This window comes from Meriones unguiculatus, chromosome 3 (assembly GCF_030254825.1).
Source record: "Meriones unguiculatus strain TT.TT164.6M chromosome 3, Bangor_MerUng_6.1, whole genome shotgun sequence".
Lineage (NCBI taxonomy): Eukaryota > Metazoa > Chordata > Mammalia > Rodentia > Muridae > Meriones > Meriones unguiculatus.
Genome location: NC_083351.1, coordinates 166041792 through 166069302, shown reverse-complemented (window position 1 = coordinate 166069302; position 27511 = coordinate 166041792). Strand labels below are relative to the sequence as shown.

The following is a 27511-nucleotide window of genomic DNA, read 5'->3' as shown; positions in this document are numbered from 1 at the left end:
GGACCGGAACAGTCAATCAATCAAAGCTTAAGTTCGATTAAGCAGCACACGTTGGTGACATGGAACTGCCAGTGGGAAGCATTGCTTCTCTCTCATTGCTTGCTCCTTTGAGTTAGGAGGAGGGAGGACAAGAAGAAATGGAAATGGCTACTGGGACAGTCCCATGGAAGACTGACCTGGGCCTATGGACCCTGTCCACAATCAGTCAATGGTGGTGTCTGATTTCTAAGAGACATCTTTTAGGGAAAAAACCAACCAGCCAACCAATTAATCTATCAGACATTAAAATATATAACCCAGAAGAAATAGAGTAGGCAGTGAAACAAAGATATTGTCCAGGACCTCAAAAGACCTGCTTTTCTGATGAAGAGAATGAGTGAGGGGTAGGCGCTAACAGTCCATTCCCTGGAACCATTATGAAATCAGGGGCTGGGCTGATGAAGTAAGCACCTGTTCCACACGGAAATGCTGGCTCCATGCCCAGTCTCTCCTAGCCCCTCTGAACCGGTCTTGAGTGCTTTGCCCTATCAGAGGGTACCCTGTGACACCAAGCCACCTTTCTGTCATCATTTGCTTCCTGTTGGTGCCACTCAAAAGCCACGCAGCTTGCATGTCGCAGCGGCACGTCAACTGCAGTAAGACGGGCGTGGTTTCCTCCCCTGCTCCGACGCTCTGGACTAGGTGGGCTCAGAGCAATGGGGTAACAACTGTGGTGAGCTGCCCGGGAGGAAGGGCCCAGTTTCCTTGTTCATGTTCATTTATCACCACTAACATCATGTAGTTCTGAAAACTGAAAAAGAGTAGCTGGATGCAGTGATTCATACCTTTTGTTCTAGCCACCACTCAAGAAGCTGAGGCAGAAGGATTGCTTGAATCCAGACCCCTGGGCCCAGCCTGGCCAATAGAGGGACAGCCTGCCTCTTTGGAAAAGGTGGGGATCTGGGGATGTAGCTCGGTTGGTAAAGAGCTTGCTTAGCATGCATGACGTTCTGGGCTCTACCCTTAGCACTGCCTACGAAGTCAAGTTTGGTAGCTCACGCCTGTAATCCCAGCACTTGACGGCAGAATCTGTTCAAGGCCGTCCTCAGTTAGAGTGAGTTGGAGGCTAGCCTGAGCTACATGGGACCGTATCCTCCCCACTCCCCCCAAAAGTTGAGTTCTACAAACAAATCCATTTAACAGTAATAAAAACCAAAGCTCACAGAAACGCATGCGCAGGAGCCGCTGTTGAAACCTTCCCAGGCAGCTACTTCAGGTCCTAGCCGGCCAGAGTCCCTGGCACCTTTTCTGCTTTGTTACACTTCTTGCTCTGTTTCTCCATGAGCAGGTCCTGCCCTCCTCTCTATCCTCTCGGCATACCTTCTTGATTCTTGGGCAACAGCCCCCCTCTCATGCCCCACACCCAGCATCCTTCTCCTGGGTTTACTTTCTTGCTCCTCGCTGCATCTTTTTACCGCTTCAACTTACAGCTGAGACCTGTGGTTCTCAGATGCCGCTGAACAGCTGTCGTTTTTGGTGCTTTTAAACTTTCCAGCCAAGCCAACATGGGTATCAATAAAATTAGAGGCCCTGGAAGTTGGAGGTAGGTATCAGGCTGCCTTGCTGTTTTTAAACCCCCAGGTAATCCTAACATGTAGCTAAGTATGAGACATAGCTTTAGGTCATCTGAACTCTAGAATGCAAAATTCCCAATATCTGGCTTCCGCACCAATCGGGATCACCAGATTGACTGCTTGCAGCTGATGTGTCTATAGTTAGAACTGGAGGATTTTGGCCATAACTCCTGTGTGAGCTCAGAACTCAGCCCCAGAGTTCCAAAGGCTCCCACAGATATTTGAGCATCATTTACTTTGGTGGCCAGGCCCCGAGTGGCAACTCCAGTTTGGAATACATTTGTCTAAAGTAAAGCCATGCTATCCCAGGAATGAAATCAGGTCTTTCATCATGAAGTCTCCTTTGCTGGTGAACAAATAAGGCATTCCTTTGTACATGGCTAGAATTCGGTGAGCGCATGTAACCGACTGGATAAAAATAGCAGCTATCATTATGTGCTTGGGGTGGGGGGAATGTCCCTTTACTCATTACAGCAAGGGAATCCTATCGCATACCTCCCAGGAAACCCAATAAGGTGTTACGTGGATTTTCCAGGGGAAGGAGCAAGTGGTTAGGAAATAAAATCCGGACTTCTACAGTGAAGCCTAGAACTCCAAGGAAGCCAAAACAGCTCTGAGTATGGTCCCAGCAGGATTGAAATACCCCCTCAAAGCATGCTGCACAAATTCCCATGATGCCAGGCCTCTTGGAAGGATGCCTGAGGGCCAAAGGCCACTACAGCTGCCCCCACTCCCTCCAACCCCTCAACCCCCCATCAACCTCTTGCTCATGTGGGAAGAACTGAGGCTGGGTTACCACAAGTTCTCAGCTCTCCTGAATTTCACTCGGGAAGCTGGGTCTTAAATGGGGTGCAAGCCGTGCTACAACTAAGATATTCACTCAGATCCCAGCACCTTGCCCAAATCAAGAATTAAAGAGCACACGATCTTGTGGTAGGAGGGCAGAGGAGGCACAGAACCACCAGAGGAGCTGCGTGCTCGTGAGAGGAATCAGGCAGGAGTTGAAAACACCCTCAACCTGTGCCTCATCTCCATCACAGTCCTGCCATCTTCCCTCAGAGTTCCCCTGCCCTCAGCTGGATGACAGCTTGGTACGCAGCCCAGATTTCCCTTGAACATCTGATGCTCCTGCCTCCTCATCCCAAGTGCTGGGATGCAGGCATGTGCTGCCAAACCTAGTTTTGAACTGCAAGTTGAACCTCGGTGCCTAGATAACGCTAGGCAAGTACATCTGAGCCACGTCTGAAATCCAGCGCACCTTCCCCTCTTCCTAGACCTCTATGAAGGATTTAGCCTTCCTGTACCTTCAAAAATGAGGCAGCAGTTAGAACGTCCACGAAGCAAGTGTTTTTCATGCAGCATCTGCATGCAGCTGGGGAGGCAAAAGACATAGCTGTGCACATAAAAGAATACCTGAGTTTCAAGAACACGTTTGTGGTGCTGTAGACATGGCTCCGTGGTGAAGTGTGCTTGTTGCTCCTGCAGAGGACCGGGGTTCAATTCCCAGCACCCACTTGGTAGCTCACAACCATCTGTGACTCCAGTTCCAGGGGATCTGATGATATTTTCTGGCCTCTGTGGATACCAGACACGCATGTGGTGCCCAGAACACGTGCAGGCAAAACACTCTCACACATAAAATGAAAACAAATCTTAAAACAAAACAAAACAAAACTGAGGGCGCTTTGTAGCTGCCTTATAGTGTATATATACATGTATGTGTATATATATATATATATATATATATATATATATATGTGTGTGTGTGTGTGTGCACACACATGCATGTATGAGCTGAGACTTCCTCATGGGATACTGATCTCTTCTTACAATGAAGGATTTCCATATGCAGGGCCTTATCTCAAAGCACCTCAGTATGGAGCATGTTATCAGGGCATCCCTCCACTGTAAGGAGAAATGTACAGAGACTGGGTTGTCTCCAAGGCATCCCGGCCAGAATCCAGCAGTGCTGCGATTGGAACCCATCTCTGAAGTCTTCCTCACGCTGCTGACAGTTTCACAGCGGATACCTGGTAACCCCTTGCCATACCATCTCCCTTTACGAGACAAGAGGTTCTGAATCTCAGCTTCAAATCTTGCTTTTTAGCTAGTCGTGCTGGCATATTCAGGAGGTAGAGGCAGGCAGATCTCTGTGAGTTCAAGGCTAGCCTGGTCTACAGAGTGAATTCCAGGATAGGCAGGACTCTGTAGAGAGACAATAAAAAGAGAGCGAGTTTTATTTCAATTTCTTTTTAAATCCTTTGATGAACTCTTACTGTGGGTTTGGTAACGGTTTGAACCTAGGCTGTCCTCACAACGGCTGGTCCCTCTCGGGAGGGGTGTTTGGGAAGTGGCTGCAGCTGGTCTCATGAATGAATTCATTCACGCATGGATTCATAACTTAGTCAGGTGTTTGGAGGTGATGGAATGGTTAGGAGGTGCAACCAAGTTGGAAGAAATAAGCAATGGCTGAGAAGGGTGCCCTCTAGGCTATATTTTGTTCACTCTTTCCATTTTGATTTCTCTCTCTTTCTCCCTCTCCTCACTGCCATGGGATAGGCATGTTTGCCCCATCATCCCCTTTCTTCCATGATGCTGGGATGGGGGTTGGGAATCAAATGACCGTACACGGAAACTCTACAACCATGGGTCAAAATAAATCTTTCCTGCTTTAAGCTAGTTTTCTCGGGCATTTTGCCACAGAAACGAGAAGTTAACACACTGGGCGCCAGAGCGGGCCACCTCTGGACATGTGCATTTTTAGAGACCTGAGTCAGGCAGGTAGGGGATGACTCAGCCCTGTGAAGGATGTGAGAAGGGCTATAGCCTAAGAAATTATTTTCTCCTATAGATTACAGTCATGAGTTGGCAGAGAAACAGGTTTGACCAACCCTTTTTTTATTAATAGTTAATAGAGTTAATTTTGTATCCATTAAGCTGGACTTCAACGGCATAGTGCTTATTACAGGACATTTATTTCAAGATCATTGACTTGCAAATCTTGGGCAAGTTGCAATTTCCAAACGCAATCTAGAAATAAAAGGTCAAAGGGATCCGACACATGGAGGCAACAAATGTTTGAGCCGGTCATTCCAATCCAATAATGTCATCCCACTCTTTATATGAAGAAACCATTCCCTAACCCTCAGAAATGTGGGCTGGTCCTTTCAGGGCCTTGTGGGCCCCAGGGCTGCAGTGAACTCATTTCATTTGTATAAGGGAGGGGAGAGCAGCTGCTGGAGCAGCTCGGTTTTATTTCAGAGGCTGATGTAGGAATTTCAGTCAGCTGAGTGTCCCAAGCTCCCTCGGGAAATTCAAGGTCAGAAGCAAATGTCCTCTTCATTTGCAACACTGTCCTAGATGAATTCAAAACCAGGTTTTCGGTGTCCCCTGGTTTTATTCTCTGGTTGCTTTTTCAGTAGCACAATGTTTTCAGCTAAGTCCTTACGGGTCTTCTGATGCAGTTTCTTGGTTTTACGTTTTTAGATAGCCTGGTCTGGCCTGAATTTGCTGGTTGGCCTTGAACTCTGCCTTGGCTTCTGCCTGCCAAGTGCTGAGACTAAAGGGGCATGCCATTGGGCCAGGCAGACTCCTGCACTTTCTACCTTCACAGGCTAGAACCCACAAGGCTGAGAGAGTTTCTTAAGCCTCACTATACCAGGCAAGTCACCCCACCAGAGCACATGCACAGGCTCATGCTTGCTATTCTTTTTGTTCTTCTCTCTCTCTGCTCTCTCTTTTCCCAGAGAAATATGGTCTTCTAGCACTGCTCATTCATAAACACACACACACACACACACACACACACACACACACACAGGCACATGCACTTAAGAGAGGGGGGGAGGTTTAAGAAAATGATTCTAGGGGACTGGAGAGATGGCTCAGTGGTTAAGAGCACTGTCTGTTCTTCCTGGGTTCAATCCCCAGCACCCACATGGCAGCACACAACTGTCTATAATGCCAATTCCAAGGGATATGACACCTTCACACTAATGCACATAAAATAAAATTAAATAAATTATGTTAAAAATCATCCAACTTAAAAACAAAAAAGCTGGAGAGATGGCTCAGAGGTTAAGAGCACTGGCTATCCTTTCGAAAGTCTTGAGTTCAATCCCCAGCACCCACATGGTGGCTCCCAACCATCTATAGTGAGATCTGGTGCCCTCTTCTGGTCTGCAGATGTTCGTGCAGGCAGAATAACTGCATAAACAATAAATCTAAACAAAGAAACAAAAAATGAAGAAGAAAATGATTCCAAACAGGTTTGGAGCCCATTCAGACAATTCCAGGAGGATTGGGAAGCTGAGGCAGGAGGATTACTACAAGCTCAAGGTCTACCTGAGCTACAAAGTGAGACCCTGTCTCAGAAAAAGGAAGAAAACCAGCTCTGGATGCACTGCAGGTGGTAAGTGCACACCGAGTGTGAACACAAGGCTGAGCAACACTGCAGAAGCCAGGCATGGTTGTGCATGATGTCACTTCAGCCCTGGGAGGTGGAGGGAGGAAGATCAGGAGTTCAAATCTCCCTTGGCTATATATGGAGTGCCAGGCTAGCCTGGGCTATGGGAGTTCTTTCTCTCACCAAAAATCCAACAGTAATAGCTCACGTGACAAGGCATGCTTCTTGCATGAATGCCACTCTGCCCTGAATGAGGCACACGCCTTCCTCTGTGGAGAAGGCTCTCTTCCCACTGAGGTCCAATGCTGGCCAGGATCTCGGTTTGCACTCAGTGGTCTACAGATTGAGGTGGGCCTTCTCAAGGAGGTAATTTACTTAACAACTACACACTTTATTTTCAGATGATCTGTGCTATAATCACCATGCTACCTACGCTAGTCACACGTTTCTCCGTTAAGCCTCGCACAGATTAAATGATTTGCCCCAAATTCCAAGGCTAGTACCTAACGTCCTCAGACCTCCAATCCAGGCAGCCTCAGCTTCACCACTGCCCTGCATATCCTAACTTTCATGTATCTAGCGTGAGCCTTGTCCAAAGCACAAAACCGGGCTGGGTGTGGCACATACCTGTAAGCCCAGCACTTGGGACACAGTGCCTGCTCTATATAGCAAATTTCAGGAGAGCCAGGGCTACACAGTGAGACCCTGCCTTAAAAACAACAACAACAACAAAAACCCCAAAACAACAACAAATAACTTAAACAAACAAACAAACAAACAAAACCGGACAAAACAGTTACATAAATAAATAAAGAGACAAAACAGTTACCATAGAAAGTATTCAGTTTTTTTCTCACCAACTAAATTTAAATCGCTCAACTAACAAGTGTGCGTGTGTTCACCAAGTTTAAGAACAGGATGTTATTTGGCAAAGATAGTATCTTTAACAAATTAATTTTTGGTGTGATTGTATGTGTATATGTATGTATGCACATGTATGCACGCACGCATGCATTGTGTGTAGGTGAATGCGGAGGCCAGAGGTTGACAGCAGCAGCTACAGCACTCGTGGAGGTCCTTCTACGGTCATGTAGGTTCTAAGATCTCTCGGCATGTGCAGCATCTTCACCTGCTGGACCATCTCGCTGGCCCTCCCACCTCAGTTTTTGAGTCACAGTGCCTTGCCCAACCTGCTGCTGGCTGACTGGCTGCACCGATTGGCCAGCGAGCCCCAGGGATCCTCCTAGCTCTGGAAGGGGAGTGAGCAGCATGGACTGAAGGGATCAGTCACTTACAGTCTTCAGAAACACAGCAGCTTTATGTGTTGGAGGTATAAATCACGTGCTTAGTTCCCAGCATCCACACTGGCTTGCTCAAAAACACTTACAACTCAGCTGGAGCCTCACCCCACCCCGTCACACATACGCACATATATTTTATACAATATAGTACAAATGATAACAATAAATCTTTTGGGGGAGTGTTTTAAAAATAGCTATTATTGTTACTGGGTTTTGTTTTTTTTTTTTAAATAGTGTCTCTATATGTGGGCCTGGCTGTCCTGGAACTTGCTATGTAGTCCTGGCAAATCTTAATTATTTTCTGTCTATGAATGTTTTCTATATATGTATACATGATACACACATATACATGTCATGTATATATATATGTATACACGAGACACATACATATACGTACATGTATATGTACATATATACATGCACATATATGTATGTGTGTGTGTGTGTGTGTGTGTGTGTGTGTGTGTGTGTGTGTGCATCATATGCATGCCTGGTGTCTGAGGAGGTCAGGAGAGGGTGTTGAACTCCCTGGGACTGGAGTTACAGTCGTGATGCGTTATGTGGGAGCTGGGACACCAGCCTAAGTCCTCCAGAAGAACAGCCAGTGCTCTTAACCACCTAGCCACGTTTCTAGACTTTTTTGAAAAAAGCATCTTCCATCATATACAGTTTAATTAAACCTGAAGACCTTTTCCCACTGTCTATCAGTTTCCTCCTGAAGGTCACCTGGCCTTCAGACACGTATTTTATACCTGTTTGCCAAATAAAGTGTGTGCTGATTTCGGGCAGGGTTCGAAGCGTTGACTCTCACTCTGAGCCTCACCCTAATTAGCACTCTTTGTGTGGGCTGTGGATCTTCGCATTCCATAAAGGTTTGTCCCAGCTGGGAGATGTTTGCTTCCATTTGGAAGGCCTTTTCTTATTTTATCATATTGTCCCCAGTACCCACCACCAGGTGTAGACTGTGGCACACATTCTCTGTCCTTGAAGCCTCCACGCTGCCCTTTGGCTCCCAAGAAAGGCTGAGCCTCCACACTCTCCAGGGGTCAGCAGAAATCCCAAGATCTCTGACCCGAAGCTCACTGGGGACTTTGCATGTCTCGTGTCATTGTATCCTTTTAAGAAAGGGTTTCTACTTTGACCTGTTTTCAGTCACCCTGAAACTCACATAAACACCATTACTTTTGGCATTTTTATGTGGACACCCCACAGGTGTTACCGTCACCCACCCAAAATAACTTTAAAAGAGGCAGATAGAGGGGCCAGCAGGTACATAAACTTTGACTATACAAGTTATTTGTCCTCCATAGACAGCCACCATCTGTTATGTTTCCACAAAAATCATGTAATGTATTATTATTATCCATATTGGGATCATTTATGAAAGAAAGAAACCTGATAAATGAACTGTCACAAATCATTCTGTCAAGATGGAAAGAACAACATCCCAGGCTGAGGCCAGGATGTGAAGCCAGCCGAGTCCAGCACAGGGGTTTGCAATGGATCTGGAAGTACGGGAGAGAAAGGCCCTTCCATGTGTCCTGCAGCTTGCCCATGAGAGAAGTGAGGTAGGCTCCTTTCCCTCTGACACTGAATGTTTATACTAAATGCAAACACAAAATGGATGAGCTAAAATGCAGTCATGAGGCACCCAGAGACAAAATGTTTCCCACAATTGTCGCGAAGAGTGCAAAGAGTGCCCTAACCTTATCGATTTCATTAACATATCTAAAGAAAGAATGTGTCAGTCAGATGGGGGATTTGGTTCTGAGGACCAAGGACTTTGACAGTGTGATTCCAGTGGCCCAGAAAGGAAAGGCCTTGATTTCCCTAATGGGTAAAAGAGCCTCTGGGCCTCAGAATAGATGCCACACACATCAGAGCCCACAGGTAGAGGTCACCCACTTCCCCTTCAGCGTTCCCACAGGAGCGAGGTACACTGCTTCCCATCAGTTTAGAGTTATCCATCTTAAAATGAATTAGCACATGGCCATTGTGCTTTATCTGCAGTTGCCCGTGAGTTCTGATAACATGACCTCACACTCCTAAATCCCACCTGCTCTGAGATGTCCAGCACCAATCTCAGACCTCTTAGCAGATCACAGGATCCTAAACCACGATGAAGTCACCGATCGAGCAAACCGAACAGCAACTTCCGGAGAAGCAGGCCGCCACATCCGTGGCTGTATGATCGCACTTCTCCATATTCTCGAGGTCACCCTCTAGCCCAGCTGAGAACAAACACGAGGGACAACTGCCATCTTCCATGCAGTTAACTTTATCCATCACGGTCAGTGTAATGCCCTTTTGAGGAAGGAACTGATATTTGTTTTTATTACGTAAACGAGGAACTCAGAGCTTAGGGGACCACATACGCAGTTGGTGGCAAGACCAGAGTTCCACCTTTTATGCCAAGTTAAACCCAAACCTGAGTGGCAAAGGTTCTGCTAGGAATAACTCAAACGGTATGTCATCATCAGACTGGCACACCTAGAAACCTGTAGGCAGCCAACAGGGAAGCTTTCCCTTTGAGACGCTGATGCCCAGAGTCTTAGCACACACATCACCCTTACCAGCACCACTCTCCTCAAGCTGGGACTCACAGAAGCATGAGTTAAACCTTCAGCCCTTTCTGCAAGGAAGGAAGGAATGGGTCCTTCGTTCTAGGCCTTTTTACCCATCTGAAAACTCAGCCACTGTGTTTGAAATGGCTGTGTGCTTCATTTCAATCTTTTTTTAAAAAATCGGTTACATTTACTTCTGTATCTATCATGTTGGCGTGCAGGTATGCCCACTACGGCATGCAAGAGAGGTCAGAGGATCACCTGCAGGGGTCTATTCTTCACTTCATCATGTAGTATGGTTAGTCCTGGACATTCAACGCAGGCTGCAAACCTTGGCAGCAAATGCCTTTACCCGCAGAGCCATAGGCGGTTTAAATCTTGACCTAGAAAAATAGGTTTACACCAGCCGGGCATGGTGGCGCACACCTGTAATCTCAGCACTCGGGGAGGCAGAGGCAGGTGGATCTCTGTGAGTTCAAAGCAAGCCTGGTCTACAAAGCCAGTCCAGGACAGTCAAGGCTATACAGAGAAACCCTGCCTCAAAAAACCAAAACCAACCAAACAAACAAAAAAACCCGAACAACAACAAAAACATACTTACGTCTAGCGTTGGACAGTATATAACATATAAATAGCAGAAGTATTTCTTATTACCATGTAGACTATACCATTTACTCTTTTCAATCACTGGTAGAGTACATTGCCCCCTCCCTCCAACATTGGTGAGTTATTAACTAATAAAAGTTGTATAGCCATGGCGTTGGGGTGTAGCTCTAGAGTAGAGTATGTTCTCAACACGAGCGAAGATTAGATTCAATTCTCAGCACTCTCCCACTAAGAAACTGTATATACACAGGTGGTTAATGTAATGATCTGCTAGAGGTATACATTATGTAATGATTACCACAATTAAATCAATCAATGCACATACCACCACCCGCCACACTATTACCCTTGCATGCCGGTGGCTGTGATGGAGGCACCCAGGCCTGCTCCTGGTGAAGACACTTGCAAGTCATCTCAGCAAACTGTAAACATATAACACTATCAATAATAACATACCCCAGGCTACATATCATATCCCTAGAATTTGTCTTGGTAGCTTGCTTGCTTTTTGGAGACAGGGTCCAATTGACCCCAGTTGGCTTTAAATTCACTGTGTAGTCCAGGCTGGCCTCAATCTATGCTACTTCTGCCTTCCAACTGTAGGATACAGGTTTCAGCACAACTGGCCTCTTTCACCTTCTAACTAAAGTTGTGCTCTTTAGCCACTATCCTTGCATTTCCTTTAGGCTTCATCCCAGGCAACTGCCATTCTACTTTCTGCCTCTAGAAATTCTACTCACTAGATTTCAATCAGTAGATCAAAGTATGCCTTTCAAAATTTTTTTTTCATTATGTGGGAAACATCATGTTCTCCAGGTTTGCTTATGTTGCAAGTGGTATAATATCCTTCCTTTCGGTGCTCCATAATATTTTAGTATATGTGTGTATTGTGTATTATATGACTTACATATGTGAGTTTGTATACATACATTGCATTTTCTTTATCCACCTCCCATTTGGTGGACACAGATTTTTCTCATATCTTGACATAAAGCAGGTATTTTAATTATCATGTAAAGATGAAGTAACTATAATGATATGCTGTCTTAAAAAAATATTTGGACTGGAGAGATGCTCAGTGGTTACAAGTACTTGCTGCTCTTGCAGAAGTTGGAAGGCTCATAGTCATCCATAACTCCAATTCCATGGAACCCAACGCCCTCTCCTGGCAACCTTGGGTACTGCATGCACATGGTGGCTATACATACACACGGGCAAAACACAGGCATACAAATTAAAGTATTCTTAAAACAACAATAACAACAACAACAAAAGATGGGCTGGCATTTTCCTATAACCCTAGCACGTGGAAGAAAAAAACACAAGGATCAGTTCAAGACCAGCCTTGACTATATATTGCCTTCTAGGCTAGCTATGTGGGGGCCTACCTGGAAAAAACAAACAAACAAACAAAAAAAAAACAAATAACAACAATCAAAATGAAGAAACTGAATCTTCACTGATGTTAGATAATTACATGCAGAAGGTGATGACCTCAATAACTGAACCCTGCCCTAATCTGACTGGAGACTGCTTCCAGCCACTGCCCCACTGACAGCTGGAGGAGCAGCCTGAGGCTGAGGTCCTGAAGAGCAAGCTGAATCCAGCACGCTGAGCAAGGTCACCAGCCTGGACAGACAGTGGACAGTGTTTCTGGATTTATTCTTGTGATTGGGAGGAGCTGGATTCCAATCATGACTCACCAGGGTAGGTCTTTTTATGGAAGAATGACTCGCTATAGGAGGAAGGCGTCTCGTGAGAGACCATCTGAGGTGGCGGAGGCCACCTTACCTTCCACAGCTTGGAAATGGCAGGGCTTGAGAGGTGTACGCTAAAGTTTCAACACAGGAGAACATTCTCAAATACTGTGACTTTGGATTCCAAGGGAGGCAGAGGAAACCCTATTAGTAAAGAAATGTCCAAAAACGTGCAGGCTTCTGCCTCAGGAGTTCAAGTAATGCTGCTCCCAGGCACAATGACGCAGAACCTGGGGGTCCAGGCTACTCTGCCTTACCACTCTACTACCTTCGGGGACTTATCTTACCTCTTGCCTTTAAAGTGGCGACAGTGAGCGCCACCTCAAGAGATCTTTCTTTTTAGATCAATTTAGACTTACGATTATTTATGCCTGTGTATCTGTGCGCACACACGTGTGTGCTTTGGCAACAAGAGTTGAAGTCAAGAGAGCAACTTTCATGATCTGGTTGGCTCTTGCATTTTATCACTTGGGTTCTGGAAATCGAACTCAAGTAATCCGGCTTGGCAGCGCCCCGCTTTACCCAAGAGCCATCTCTCTGGCCTCTCTTCGGGTTCAAGTGTAGGTTAAACGCATCAACATATGGAAAAAAACCTCAAATGTGCTCGGTTTATAACAGGGATGAAATAAACCAGGTCCCTCTCATTTTCCAAAGATAATTCTGTTCGTCAAGAGTTGGTTCCTGGGCGTCAAGACCTTGTTACGGTGAGATAGGAAAGCTGTAAGCAGCAGGCTGGAGAGACAGCTCAGAGGTGAAGAGCTCTCACTGCTCTTTCGGAGGATTTCTCTTTAGTTCCCAGCATTCACATGGTAGCTCACAACCTTTTGCAACTCCAGGGGTTTAAGATGATGCCCTTTTCCTGGCCTCCTCAGGCTCCTGCAGGCATGTGCTAAACAAACTCATCCAAGCACACACTCAGACATAAAAATAAAACAACTAATTAACTTCTAAAAATTTGCAAGCAAGGCTTTCCCCACAAAGGATCCGTCACTCCTAAGAGGTCCAAACAAGAGGAATCACTAGTTCATTAGGGAATCACTAGTTCATTAGGTATGGCTAAGAAAATGTCACCTAAGTTAGCTTCAGGTCAATCACTTTAGGCCAGAACCCAGGGCTGCTTAGAGCTCCAGCCACACTTGGGATGTGTCAGTATTCATCAGACCCAGAATTTAGGAAGGACAGCGGAGCTCCTCTGTACTAAGCCAATATTAACTCGGAAAAGTGGTGGGGACAGTATCCAAACGAGTTCACGCACTTCCTGCCCTATACCACAGCAAGGGCAAGAAGAAAGGAAAAACCGGCAAAAAGACAGCACCTACGCCACCAAGACAGCATTAACAATAAGTTCCACACAGTGTCAGGCAGGACAGGGGGGCCACAGGGAGGCCTCGGAGGGGAGAGAGGACTGGGGTGCCAGCCCACTTACCTGCGCACCACCAGCCGGAGGGTCTTGTAGGAGCCTTTCACCAGGGAGACGGCCTCCCTCCTGGAGCTGCTCAGGGCCATCTCGTTGATGTGCACGACTTCATCCCCGGCTTGCAGCCCGGAGCTCACCGAATCAGCTTTGCCTCCTTCTTCAATCTGCTCGGAGAGACGAGAGCAACAGTGACCTTGGGTCCAACCTGGGGTCAGTGAGCCATGCCTGGACAGATGCGGAGCATGGCAGACCAGCAGCTTCTACGCCTGTTGCACCCAGCCACAGTGTAATCTTCAAAGAAGTAAAGGGCCGGCCCCTCTTCTATTCTCTAGAGCCCTTCACCCTGACCGCCCACAGAGGGCTCCTAAAAACTGCCACATGCATGAAGGCAGGGGAGGCCATTAACCCAGGGGCCTCTAGACACCCTCATCCCCTCTCCAAATTCACTTGGAGTTTCTTTTGAAATAGAGGTGGGTTTTCGTTGTTGTTTCGATGGTCTCCTGTAGCCTTTAAAGGCTGGCCTTTAATCTGCTATGTAACTAAAAGTGATCTTGGACTCGGGACTCTCTGGTTTCCGCTTCCTGAGTGGAAATCCATGGGCATGCACCCCCACCCCTGGTTTGTTCCTGGACTGAGATACAGCCCCAGCCTGGTCGATTCCTTTTTCACACCTCACTTCTCACTGTTTGGTTCAAATGATAACTCATTAGAGAAGCCACGTAGTATAAACAATGGACTATCATTCAGCAATAGGACAAAAATGAAAAGACACAAAGGTGGCAAGACGGCATCCCGAAAAGGCTACATACTCTGATTACATGACATTCTGGAAAACGCAAAGGCACAGAGACGACGGGAGATCTGGTTGCCAGGGGCTGGTGGAGACAACACAGAAGCTTTCTGGGTAAATAAGACTATTAATGTGCAACACTGTGACGGCAGACACACCTGTCGGGGCCCTACGAAGACACACCAAGAGTAGACACTCATGCTATTGTGAACTTTGTGGGAGAATGGTGTAAAAATGTGAACGCGGGAGGGAGGCTACGTATATGCAGCTGCAGGAGGGCAAAATGGTACCTCCCACTCAGTTTTAGACTTAAAATCGCTCTATACATAGTAAATTTTAAAAGCCAGGCAGGTAACACTCAAAGGCAGAGGCAGGTGGATTTCTGAGTTCAAGGCCAGCCTGGTGTACAGAATAAGTTTCCAAGTCAGCCAGGGCTACACAAAGAAATCTTGTCTCAAAGCAGAAACAACAATAATAATAAAAAACCAACCAAACAAACAAAAAACACATTTTAAGTTCAGGACAGTTCAGTGGTTAAACACGCTTGCTCCAAAATCAGCAGCACTGAGTCTGGATCCCAGCGCGCAGGTAACAAGCTGGCTCTTCCCACGATGCCTGTAACCGCAGTTCCAAAGCAGGCAGAGGCAATCTCTGAGAATCGCTGGATTTCAGCTTAAGCCTGGTTTAGGGAGGGACACTGCCTCAAAGGAAAAAGATGAAGAGAGATAGAGGATGCTGGCATCCTCTTCTCACCTGGAGAGAGCAGAGGAACATGTTGTTTGGTCCAGCACCAGTGTGTCCCTGGATCATAATGGGGTGCTGGTCCTGACAAGTGATGCAACGAGAGGGAAACAAAACAAACTTCAAAAGCTAGTAAGCAAAACCAGAGTTGGATTTTCTTTCTTTCTTTCTTTCTTTCTTTCTTTCTTTCTTTCTTCATAATTTCTCTGCGGAACTGCCTGCATAGTAAAAGACCTTCAATAGGTCTTACGATTTTTAAAACCAACCAAATAGCAACTTGTGTTTGTCTTCATATTTGGACCTTAAGTACTTTTTATTCAAACAACAAAATGGTATACGCTAAATTCAATGTTTTACTTAATTTTCTAGTAAATGCTTGCTTAATTAATTAGTTAATTTAGTTTTTTCTGAGACGGGGTTTCTCTATGTAGCCTTGGCTGTCCTGGACTCACTCTGTGGACCAAACTGTCCTTGAACTCACAGAGATCCGCCTGCCTCTGCCTCCTCAGTGCTGGGATTACAGGTGTGTGGCACCACTGCCTGGCTGCTTACATATCTATGATATAGTTATAGATAGTGAAAACAATGCACCAATCGTGTAAGAGTCCTAGCCCTGCTCATTCATATTACACCGAGGAACTGCAACTCAGTGCTGTGAATCGCACGTCTTTTGTTTTTGTTTTAATAAAAATGCCACTCCACTTTACATGCCTTGCCAAGCTTTACAGAGAGGCCTTGCACTGAGTCACAGATGAACTCTGGGAGAGCTAAGTTCTCTAAGCCTCTGCCTACTTTATACTGCGCACATGCAAGGCACAGTATCCAGATCCGCTGTGTGAACTACGAACCAAGCGCAGGTCCTGGCCTAGTGTGAAATACCAAAAGTGGAAACCACTGCTTGATAGGTCACATACAAGGAGGACACCGCCATTCAAAACAGCCTTCCTTCTCAGCTGCCTGATGTCCGAGGTGGAGACGTCACTGCATTTAGTGCTCTTGCGTGGGTCTCCCCACCAGCTTGTACCGAATAGTCTACCCAAGGCCCCGTATTGGCCGTTCAGGTTTTCCTTCTACCCAGATTTCTCTCCGTTCTCTGCTGGACTACCGAGCCTTCCCTAAAAGCCACCATAGACCAAGAGCGGAGTCAGACAATAGGGCCGATTTCTCAGTAGCTATGTGGCTTTGACCATCTTGCTTAATCTCCCTGTGCCTCAGTTTCCTTATGTAAATGGTAACATCTACCACACGTAGCGTGGGAATTAAATGAGTTCATGCTAGGCAAGCGCTTTAACGGTGCCTGGCACACAGCGCGTGCTCTGTAAAGCTCAGACACAGTCACCACCCACTGCTTCAGTCCAACGTCACGTTCCATCTCCTCCAAAGCCGTGCAGGCTCCTCACCAATACCCTCCCCAACTCCTTCACCTCTGTATTCTGACCTTGAAGACAAGCCCTTGGGTTCAGAGTTTGGCTAAGTGGCACTTGTCCTGCACGCAAACGGCTTTGGTCCCAGCACCAAAGAGAGAAAAGCAACAACAGTAATGCCCCTCTCCCCTTTCAGAGAACCAATGAACAAAATACACATAAATATAATATGACAATATGACATTCAAATAATTCACTTCTTTACACAACATTGACATAATGCTGTATTTCACACAAGATCATTCAGCAAAGTCACTGAACCATCCGTTACCTGTCACCCTCCCCAGCCGGAACTGTGAGCCCTTTGAAGCCAGGACTCCATCAGGACTCAGTATTCAGGTCAGACTGCAGGGCTTCCTCAGAAAACTTTAACAAAATACTGAACAAGTGGGTAAAAGATGAGGGTACAGTAATGAACACGATGGACCAGGCTCCCCCCAAATGCAGGTTGTGGAACCGAAGTCTGACCACATTAGTCATCAACAATTTGGACAAATTGAACCCCAGGAACTGGTCAGTGGAATGTATGAAGAAGGAAATAAAATTACTGAACCAACAACAGATGCATAGATAAAGACAATACGGGCCTGATACACAACGGAGTCTCATTCAGCCATGCAGAAGAACGGAATTATGTCATTTTCAGGTAACTGGAGGCCATCCTGTTCAGGTTCAGGAAGATGAATATCACATACTATTTTTCATGTGGGGAAATCTCAAAATATTTCTTTAAGAGGTTATTTTGGAAGACAAGGGAGACCAGTGGGACAGGGAGGAGGGGGGCAGAGAGGGTTTCAGAGGGTAGATATGCTCAAAGAACATCACACACGTGTAAAAATAATACAGAACAAAGGATCCAGGGGGTGGTTCACACTGTACCCCACTGCGCAGGAGGCCAACTCAGGAGGGTCACCCCAAGTCCGAGGCCAACCAGGGCACCCAGCGCTATGTACCTAGACTCTGCCTAAAAATCCAGTGACAACAAAATAGACCTTTATTTCCTGTAGGTTAAGAAAGGAGGTAGAGGAAGTTCACCACCGAGTTTCCTCCCTGTTCATTCCTGACTGAGATGAAAGCAAACATCAGGAGGGAGAAAGCTGAGGATGTTCTCCAATTCTTTTATGTCCTTTTTGATTTTTCAGTGCTGAGGATGGGACCCAGGGGACTAGGCCTCCTCGATCTTTATATTTACAGGGTTTCCCAGAAACCCTTCACTCTTCACTACACTTTCAGGTTTAAACTTTGTATTGTTTTTTTAAACTTATTTATTTATTTATTTATTCATTCAGACAAATTCTAACTAGATAGCTCTGACTGGCCTGGAATTTGATAAGTAGCCCAGGCTGGCCTGGAACTCACAGAGATCTACCTGCCTCTGATTCCATAGTGCTGGGATTAAATGTGCGCTGTACCACAACTCAGGGAAAAAAAATAAAAAAAAAAAATATATATATATATATATATATAGATAGATAGATAGATAGATAGATAGACAGACAGATAGATAGATAGATAGTGAGAACAATGCACCAATCGTGTAAGAGTCCTAGCCCTGCTCATTCATATTACACCGAGGAAACCACTGCAACTCAGTGCTGTGAATCGCACGTTTTTTTTGTTTTTGTTTTTGTTTTTGTTTTTTTCACTACTGTTTAACGTTCTGCAGTGCTGGGGATAGAACTTACACAGTGCTAAGCAAGTTCTGTTTGAATTCCATTCTCAGCCCAGCATGTTTCCTTTTCCCATTGTTTTTGTTTGATTGAGACAGGATCCCCCAGAGCTCAGGGTGTCCTCAGACTCACTAAGAAGCCACGGATCACCACAGATCACATTAAACTTTTGATCCTCTTGCCTCTTTCTCACCAGTGCTAGGATTAGAGCGTGTGCCACCATGCCGATTGTGTGGTGTTGGATATCAAACCCAGCGCTCTGCCTGTATGCCAGGAGAGCTCTCTACCAACCAAGCTACGTCTCCAATTCCCGAATGCTTACCTTAGCATGTTTTTAACTTTTAGATTTATTTTATTACTTACTCATTAGTGTTTTGACTTGATGGTGTATGTATGGTGTATGTATGCTCTGTGCATGCCTGGGGAGCTCAGATTCCCTAGGACTGGAGTTTCAGATGGCTGTGAGTCACCTTGTGGGTACTGGGAATCAGCCGGGGTACTTCTCCAGAGCATGTGGTCCTAACAGCTGAGCCAATGATCCTGCCCACCCCCCGACATGCTTACTTTTAAAACATTAGTTAACATTTTAATTTATGAAACTGGAGAAGCAAAGGCTGAGATAATGTCTTGAGGTGGTATTTCTTTGTAAAAACATTAGTTGTATACCTACTTGTTTCATAAAAAATGAAAATCCCAACCATTCTATTTTACCAATAAAGACCCAGGAGCTAGATGCTCGGGTGAAAACCTGCTAGCTCAGAGAGGCAGAGAAAGTAACCAGCTGAACTTCCTTCTCAGCTCATGTATGGATAGAAAAAACCCAAAAGGCTCACTAGCTCAACTGACAGTCCAGGAGCAAAAGGCCAATAAACCCAAGGCCAAAGGCTTGTTAGCTCAAAGCTCCAAAAGCTGAGGAGCTGAGGAGCTGAGGAGCTGAAGCCTAAGCTACAGCCAGAGCTTATGCTAAAAGTCCTTTCTATTTCTCCATGCTGTCTTAAATACCCCTCAACTCAAAGTCTTGCTCTTCAATCCCTGTCAGCTTACTCTGCCTCTTGATTTAGGGTTAACTTTTTGAATCCTGTGCACAGAAAGCTCTTGGATTAAAGGCATGTGTTAGGGCTGAATGAACCACACCATAATCACCTGCTTACAATAAAAAAAGCTCTTGGATTAACAAAGTGTGATGGGGCTCAACCACACCGAGCAAGAGACAGGGTTTTACAGTTCACAATTTTGGGGTTCACAATGGGATCAAATATCTGGCAACAGTTACTTCGAGTGCTTTTGTTTTGTGTTGCTGGGAGTGAAACCCTGGGCTCACGCCCTATCCCTAGGTTATAGCCGTAGCCTCTGCTTCCTGTTTTGACTCTCCAACTTGGACACACAGTCTCTCAGTGAGTCACAATGTCTTACGGTTTTAATTATCATCAGATACTGTTAGGTCTTTGCTCCAACATGGACCTTTTGCCCTTTTGTACAGCCCTCAAAGCTGATATTTTCAGCTTCTAGTTCTCTATTTCTTTTTGGGTTCCACTTCTATTACAAAGAGTTCTTATCAGCCCAAACAGATGAGGTCTGTCACTATCCACCCGGCCTATGAATGGCTTCTGCCCATCTTGTGTCAAGCCTCAGTCCTGGCCCTTTTTTTTTTTCCCTCCATCTTTCTGATCATGTGTTACTTCCTGGTTCTAAACTTCTGAAGTCAGAAAGTTAAGGAAAAAAAAAAAAGAAAAAAAGAAAGAAAGAAAAGATGTACCCTTTCACCTGTCCCACACATTTTTTTGAACATCTAAAATTTCCAGGCACTCTTCTAGACCCAGAGAAATAACCTGTATTTTCTCCTCTTTCCTGAATGTTTACATTCTATAATATTTTTAGTGTAGTTCACACCTTTGTACTTAACGAAAAATGCTGGTGCCAGAGGCAGCGCGGTCAAAACAAGCCTGGATTTTTTTTCTTATCTTAAGGGCACTTCAACTGATCCATGTAAACAACTCTCCCTGGGAGGTCAGGCAATTTCTAGGAAAGGGAGGATTCCCGGGAAACCTGCTAAGGTATGGGAAATCTACCCAGGACTGTGCCCGGGAAGAGGGCGTCTCACCCAAAAGACCTGCCCTGGGTTTTGAATGAAGCTAGTTTCACAAGTGTAGAGAGCCCACATCACATTTCAGCCATCCGGTTACATAAAGGCTGCTGTTTCGTCTGATGGTGCCCTGGGACACCCACAGGCTTTCTGCCCTCACAGCTGTGGCCCTTCCTCTGTTCATTTGCTAGCATCTTATCAGTGGACTCAGTGTTTGCTGATGACTCGGCAATAAACATGGTGTGCCAAACGAGTTGATGCTACCAGCTAGAACAAAGCTGTGACTGATTGTTTCAATATTGTCTCTATTTATCTCAACAAATGATAGATTGAACGGCTGAGAGGACAAACTGATAACACCCACGTCAGCTTCAATGTATTGAAGCTAATTAAAGGCATAAATCTTAAGCTTATGAAATTCCTGTTAAAAAAAAAAAGAATTGTTTTTAATTACGTGTGTGTGAGTGCATGTGTCTGAGTACGGGTGTGTGCACATGAGTGCTGGTGCTAGAGGAGGCTAGAGTCATACCATCCCCCTTGGGCTGGAGTGCTTGTGAGCCACCTGACCAGGGTACTAGAAACGAAACTCTCTGGTCCTCTGGAAGAACAATCCACAGTCTAAACTACCGAACCATCTCCCCAGCCCTCAAGCCCATGTGATTATTTACAGTGTATCTAAATTCACTGTCACGATGTCAAAAAAGTGTTTACAATATTGAACAATAACTTTCTTGAACTAGTCATTAAGGAGAATATGCCCTCTCACCCCATGCCCTGCTGATACTGTCCATCAACAAGATTCACGGGGGTTGGGTGAGTTTATTATTTTAACCTTTGGACCGATGGCATTGGCAGCTAACAAGGTCACTGGCATCCTTTATCCAGTTTTACCTGCAGAGAATTTACTTACTCCAAGAATGTGACTGTCCACAGGTTAAACAGCTTCGGAAGAGACCAGGCAAAGCTGACTGGGATATCCCTAAGCCAACAAAGGGGGTACATATGTATACATTGGAGCTCACAACTACAATGTATAAATGTGCTTTTTTTTTCCTCCTCTGAAATCCTGTTTATCTACACCTATAGAAGTAAGTTGAATTGACTGAAATTGTTTAAATTGCATTTATTTATTTGTGTGTGAATGTGGGGAGAGGCGTGTGGCAGAGGACTTAGGAGAGTCAGTTCTCTCCTTGTGGTGGAATATGGCACAGTCAGACCTCAGGGCTCTATCCTGATGTTAGTCTAGTCTGGAAGGCTCTATGCCCAAGTGATCATCTTACTTCATCCTCATGTCCAAACTGGAAGAGCCATTTCCTACCTACCCCGCTACAGCTGTTGTTTTCCCTGCAATGCTAGAGGTGGTACCCAGGGCCTTACAGCTGCTGTAAGAGCCCTATCACTGAGCCACACTTCAGCCTTCATCTTCATCTTCCTCCCCAACCGCATCTCTCCCTTAGCTCTTAATATATATGTACTTTTTTTTTTGGACAGGGTTTCTCCTTGTAGCCTTGGCTGCCCTGCACTCATTTTGTAGACCACACAGGTCTAGAACCCACAGAGATCCGCCTGCCTCTGCCCCCTCCCCCAAGTGCCGGGATTATAGGCAGTCACCACTGCAACCGCTGTACGTTTTTAACATTTTCACATAAGCATGTGTGTAGGCAGGGACATGGGAACATGGCATGGTGTGTGTGGTGGTCAGAGAACAACTTACGCGAGCCAGGTCTTCCTTCCCTTCTGCATGTGCGCTGCAGAGCAAGCGCCTTTCTTTGCCTGTCATAAGCAACCTCGCCAGTCCCATGACCTACAATGTCTCTTATGTATCTTACTTATTTCCTGTCTCTCACTCGAATGTCGGTCCATGAGAACTTTGACTTATTGTCCCGAATAGTGCAGGGACAAAGATCAGTGCCCAATATTCATCATCTAGAGGAGCGATACATCACTGTCATAACAACCAGGTGGCAGGTGCCTCATATTCCAATAACGGTACTGTATAAATTTGGTTGTCACAAGGTCTTTGTACTTATGTGAATTTACTGTAGTTTACATAAGTACAGTATAAGTTATTATAATCTTTTGGCTTATAATACATTTACATACATTCTCAGTTACAGAACAGAATGCTGAGGCTCAGAGCAGTGACACTGGCTTGCATGGGGCGGCTCGTTAGTAAAAGAGCTGGGAGAGAAATTCCAGACAGACTTCAAACCCCACATCCTCCAGTCTGCTTGCCACTGAGAAAGCCCAGATCTGTGTCCCAGACTAATGCTTCTTCATTTGGCAGTCTAATCCCTCAAGTGCCCGAGAAACCCGACACTGAGCATTTCTGTGTTCTGATCCTTCTCTTTCAGAGAATCCTAAGAACTGGGAATCTATTACATAGGCTTATGGGTTTAACAGCACGAGAAAACAAGGTGGCATCCGCTGCCTCGGGGCTGGGGGTGGGGAGGTGGCGGCACAAAACTGAACACGTTAACACCTTTTGCTTAATCCCATCTCTCGCTGGGGTTTAATTAGAAGCCGGCTCATCCGGCGGAGGGTTATCACACCTGAACCGCACCTGTGCGTGGTGTCTAAACCCGAGGGATTCCTTTCCCCACAATTCTTTCCTGCAGGGCGGCCTGGGAGGGCTCCGCGGAGGGAGGGGTAGTTCGGTAAAAAGCCATGTTCAGGCGACGTAACCCGCAGAGAGTTTGCGGCTTTCTCGGTGATTTGAGAACACCCTCTGTTAAAAGCAGTAACTGTATTAAAGCGATAGGCAAAACAGAGAAAGGTTAAAAAGGTGACAGATTTTGCATTTTGAATTAGAAATGCCCAGCCCCGCAACGAGCTCGTTTGTTTAAACACCTAGTGCACGAAGGGTGGTTGCCGCACTTCTAGGAGGCGGAGTCTCACTGAAGGAAGTGGGTTGCTGGAGGCGGGTCTTCCGGTGCGTAGCCCCGCCCCACTTTCTATAAGCTCTGCTTCTTGTCTAGGTAAGTAGCCGCTTGGGCCGCTTGCTGCCAGGCTTTCTCCAACCTGAGAGCTTTATCTCCTCAGACTGCATCAAAATAAACCTTCTCTTTGCTTAAATTGCCTCTTGTCAGGTATTTGGTCATAGTAACAAGCAAAGATTTATTAGGATATAATAAATTAAGAACCCTTCGACTGTTTTGAATATTACCTTCTATTCTCTGGGAATCACTGTTCCTCACAACCCACTGGACATTCTTGGTTTTGAACTGTACATGAAGTGTGGACGGTAGAATAAATAAAAACGTCCCTTCTGGGATATGTACCTGGCTCTCAACGTTCTATGAAATTGGAGCCTTTTGGGGGACCCAGAACAACAAACAAAAGCAGATCTGTGCATTTACTGGTGCAACAATGTCATGATTCCACCAGTTACCCACCCACCTCTCATCCACTGTTGGACTATTAGGCTTCCTCCATTGATGATTCCTTTTCTGGGTCATTCAGTGGTATGTCTCATGGGTTAGGACAGTTGGCTGGGATTCATGAACTGTATGCTCTCATCTCACTTTTGTCCTTCCCTTACAGCCCTGGATGGGCCTGTCAACTATAAACCACAGATTCTGTACTATGGGACAGAGTCTTACACACAGAATGTGTGCCTCATGCTATAAAGTTTGACACCTTTATTTGCATTTGTACTGCATATAGATTTGAATGCTTGGTTACTAAGGAGTGGCACTATTTGAAACCTTTAGGAGGTGTGGTCTTGTTAGAGGAAGCGTGTTACTGGAGGTGGGCCCTGAGCTGTCAAACGCCCATGCCAAGCCCAGAGCCTTTCCCTCTCTTGGCCACTGGATCAAGAATTAGCTCTGAGCTACTTCTCCATCACCACATCTTCTTGTGTGTTGCCACGTTCCTCACCATGATAATGAACTAAACCTCTGAAAACTCTGCATAAGCCCTCAATTAAATGCTTTCTTTTATACGAGTTGCCTTGGGGTCTGGAGAGATGGCTCAGTGGTTAAGAGCACTGTCTTCTCTTCCGGAGGTCCTGAACTCAATTCCCAGCACCACATGGTGGCTCACAACCATCTATAATGTGATCTGGTACCCTCTTCTGGCCTGCATGTGTGCAGGCAGGCAGAGCACTCATATACATAAAATAAATGAATAAATCTTAAAAAAAAAAAAAAGAGTTGCCTTAGTCATGGTGTCTTTTCATAGCAACAGGACAGTGACTAACATAGTATGAAAAATCATGTATAATTTTGCTTTTGTTATTTTTAAGAGGTGTATTATACTCTTCTAAATTTAATAATCTAAATGTGAGGCAAAAAAACAAAAACAAACAAACAAACAAAACGTGCTGAGGCAGCACAGTGTATAAAGATTAGAAGCTCTGGTTTTGGACCAGCCCAGGATGGCTTCCCTCTCCCCATCCTGGGTGGTGTGCATCTTTTATGAACATGCATTTTCTTACCCTAACTATAGAACCACAAGACAAATCACACTAAGTTTGTGTGAAGTTTCTGTAAAGTTCTTTCACAGGGTTCTCTGGGCATGCTTCATGGACCGCACAACCCCGTCAGTCTGTTTCATGCTTCTCTGACCATTTCCACACAAAAATGCCTATGCTTGCATCCGGAGCCACCTCAGGGAAGGGGCTGATGGAGGTGCACGGAGGTTATTTTCCTAAGGTTTCAGACTGAGAGTTAAACTGATTTATAAAGGCACAGGAGACAGTCTCGCCTCCAGAAGGAAGTTTTTATTTCCCAGAGAGGCCCCAAGGGTGGGAGGTCACTCAGCAACACCCACACGGAGCATCTGACTGAGCTGCAGTCTGAAAGCCAAGACAGGCTGAACTCCTTGATTTTCTGTTTACTAAGAGGAAAGATCTTACGGCAAAGATAGCCCATGACCGAGCTTCACCAGGGCAACCATGCCCACTCAGCTTCCCTTCCTGCAAGAAAGTGCTGAGACTCCAGTTTTAACAAGGTAGTTGGTTCCAATAAAACCAGTTTGGGGTAATTAGAAAGTTGAGCATTCAGGGTTCCTCTCCATTTGTTTATTTATCCTTCTCCTCATCTTACAATGGAACTGAGGCACTCCCTAGCAACACAAAAGGATAGAGGAAGCAGCTGAGGGAATCTGAGCAAAATGAAAAACATAATAAAATAACTAGCAAGGCGACAGTCCATGGGTGGGGACATTTCACTACCCACCTAGACACTCATTCTTCATATACCTGTTGGTACACGGTTCTGTGTGAAGCCAGAGTCAGCCTCATGTGCAAATACAGCTGAGGAAAGCAGCCATGGACTACCCACTCCACAGCCCTGGCGTCCAGCTCCATGTCCTGCAGTCCCGCCACGGTCAGCTTGGATGTGGGATGACAGACAATTCAACAAGCAAACGAGATGCAAACCCACGGTAGTCACCCCATGACATAATTAACTATCCAATGCTATAGTTATACAGTGGTGTGGAGTTAACCAATGGCACAATTAACTTGAGTATTTTTTCCGAAAGGGTAAAACACAAGAGATAAAACACTATCTTAAAAGTCTGTAAAGAAGTCAAGATGGAAAATAGCCATCCTTGTTCATTATCCTGAGGCTTAGCCCAGAGCTGTAATTTTTTGTTTGTTTTGTTTTGTTTCTTTGTTTTTTGAGACAGGGTTTCTCTGTGTTGTGTAGTTTTGGCTAGGCTGGAACTCACTCTGTAGACCAAGTTGACCTGCCTCTGCCTCCTGAGTGCTGGGATTAAAGGCATGTGCCACCACTGCCAGGCTCAGGGCTGTAATTGAAACTTAAATATTTTATGTTTTTCTGAGTAAGGCTAAATTAGTTTATTTGCATAAATGTTCATTTTTTGATTTTCAACTTTTCATCATTTGAGATCATATTTTGGTCCCTGTTTTAAAGTAACATTCTTTAGACAAACTGTGGTACTAACTCCCTGGAATATTGCAAGTTCAAGGCTAGGCTGGGCCACTTACTGAGACTTTGTTAAAATTAAAAAAAAATTTTCTTTTTAAACAGATGGGTTACAGGTCAGTGGTAGAGTGCTTACGTAAGCATTCATGAGGTCCTGAATTCAATCCCTAATGCTTTTTGAAAAAGAGTTCCCAGCTTCCCATCTTGGTCAAGTGTGAGGTTGGAAGCCTTGCAGTTGGGAGGGACAAGGAAGCCATTTCTGGAGAATGGGTTTTGAACAGGAAAACATGTTGCCTCCACTTCAGCAGGTGTTGTTTCCTTTGGCACAGTGCCTGACGATGCTGGAGAGGCTCGTCTCTCTATCCGTGAGGGCCGAGCAACAAGGTGAGCTGCTGTCCTGCAGACATGCCATGGACATAAAGAGTGAGCCAGAAACAGGAGGTGGCAAGATAGCTCGGCAGGTAAGGTGCTTGTTGTGAAAGCATGAGGACCCAAGCTTGAGATCCCAGCACCCACACAAATGCCTGGTGGGCACTGTGGGCTACTTGTAAGACCAGCACTGGGAAGGCTGAGAAAAGGGATCCTAGGAGCAAGCTGTATCCTCCACTCGCCCTATGGGTGAGCACTAGGTTAACTGAGAGACCTTGCCTCAAAGAATAAAGTGGAGAGCAATCAAGGAAGGAACTGGATGTCAGCCTTTGGCTTCCGTGTGTGTGTGTGTGTGTGTACAAGTTTGCATTCATGTGTATCTGTACACACATATGCTAACACACATATGTGACCATATACACATGTATGCATACCACACACAGGCACAGGAAAACAAAAGAGAATAAGCAAGAGATAAACCTGTGTGTAAGCTGATGAGACTCTCATTTCTTTTCCATTCAGACAGAAGACTGTGTGTGATAAATGGCTCCTTCATATGTAAAGGCACTGATTTCTATTTTATAACTAGTCCTGAAATAACTCCAGAGGTCTCAGCATGTTTCTTCCATGTTCCTAAAAAAGGCCTCATTTGTTTACATTTAACTCACGATTCCAGTCCATCCTGTACATACTGTGTATCTATCCCAGACCAGCTATTATTATGTACATGGACAAAATACATAAGGCATAGAAGCCAGATAGGGTGTTACACACTCCTGTAATCCCCGCCCTTGGGAAGCTGAGGCACAAAAAAGGCTGTGAGTTTGAGGTAGCCAGGGCTACATGACCAGACTACTTCACACAACAAACCAGTACA

The 27511-nt window shown here is 45.5% G+C and overlaps 1 protein-coding gene across 2 annotated transcripts in view; it reads right to left on the bottom strand.

Annotated features, from left to right (window-relative positions):
* Shroom3 (shroom family member 3) overlaps positions 1–27511 on the bottom strand; it is a 276701-nt gene that overhangs the window by 164120 nt on the left and 85070 nt on the right. For both annotated transcript variants that reach the window (XM_060380955.1, XM_060380954.1), the window contains exon 2: positions 13673–13827. In XM_060380955.1, coding sequence (XP_060236938.1) covers positions 13673–13827 — 155 coding nt within the window. The remainder of the gene's footprint in view (positions 1–13672; positions 13828–27511) is intronic.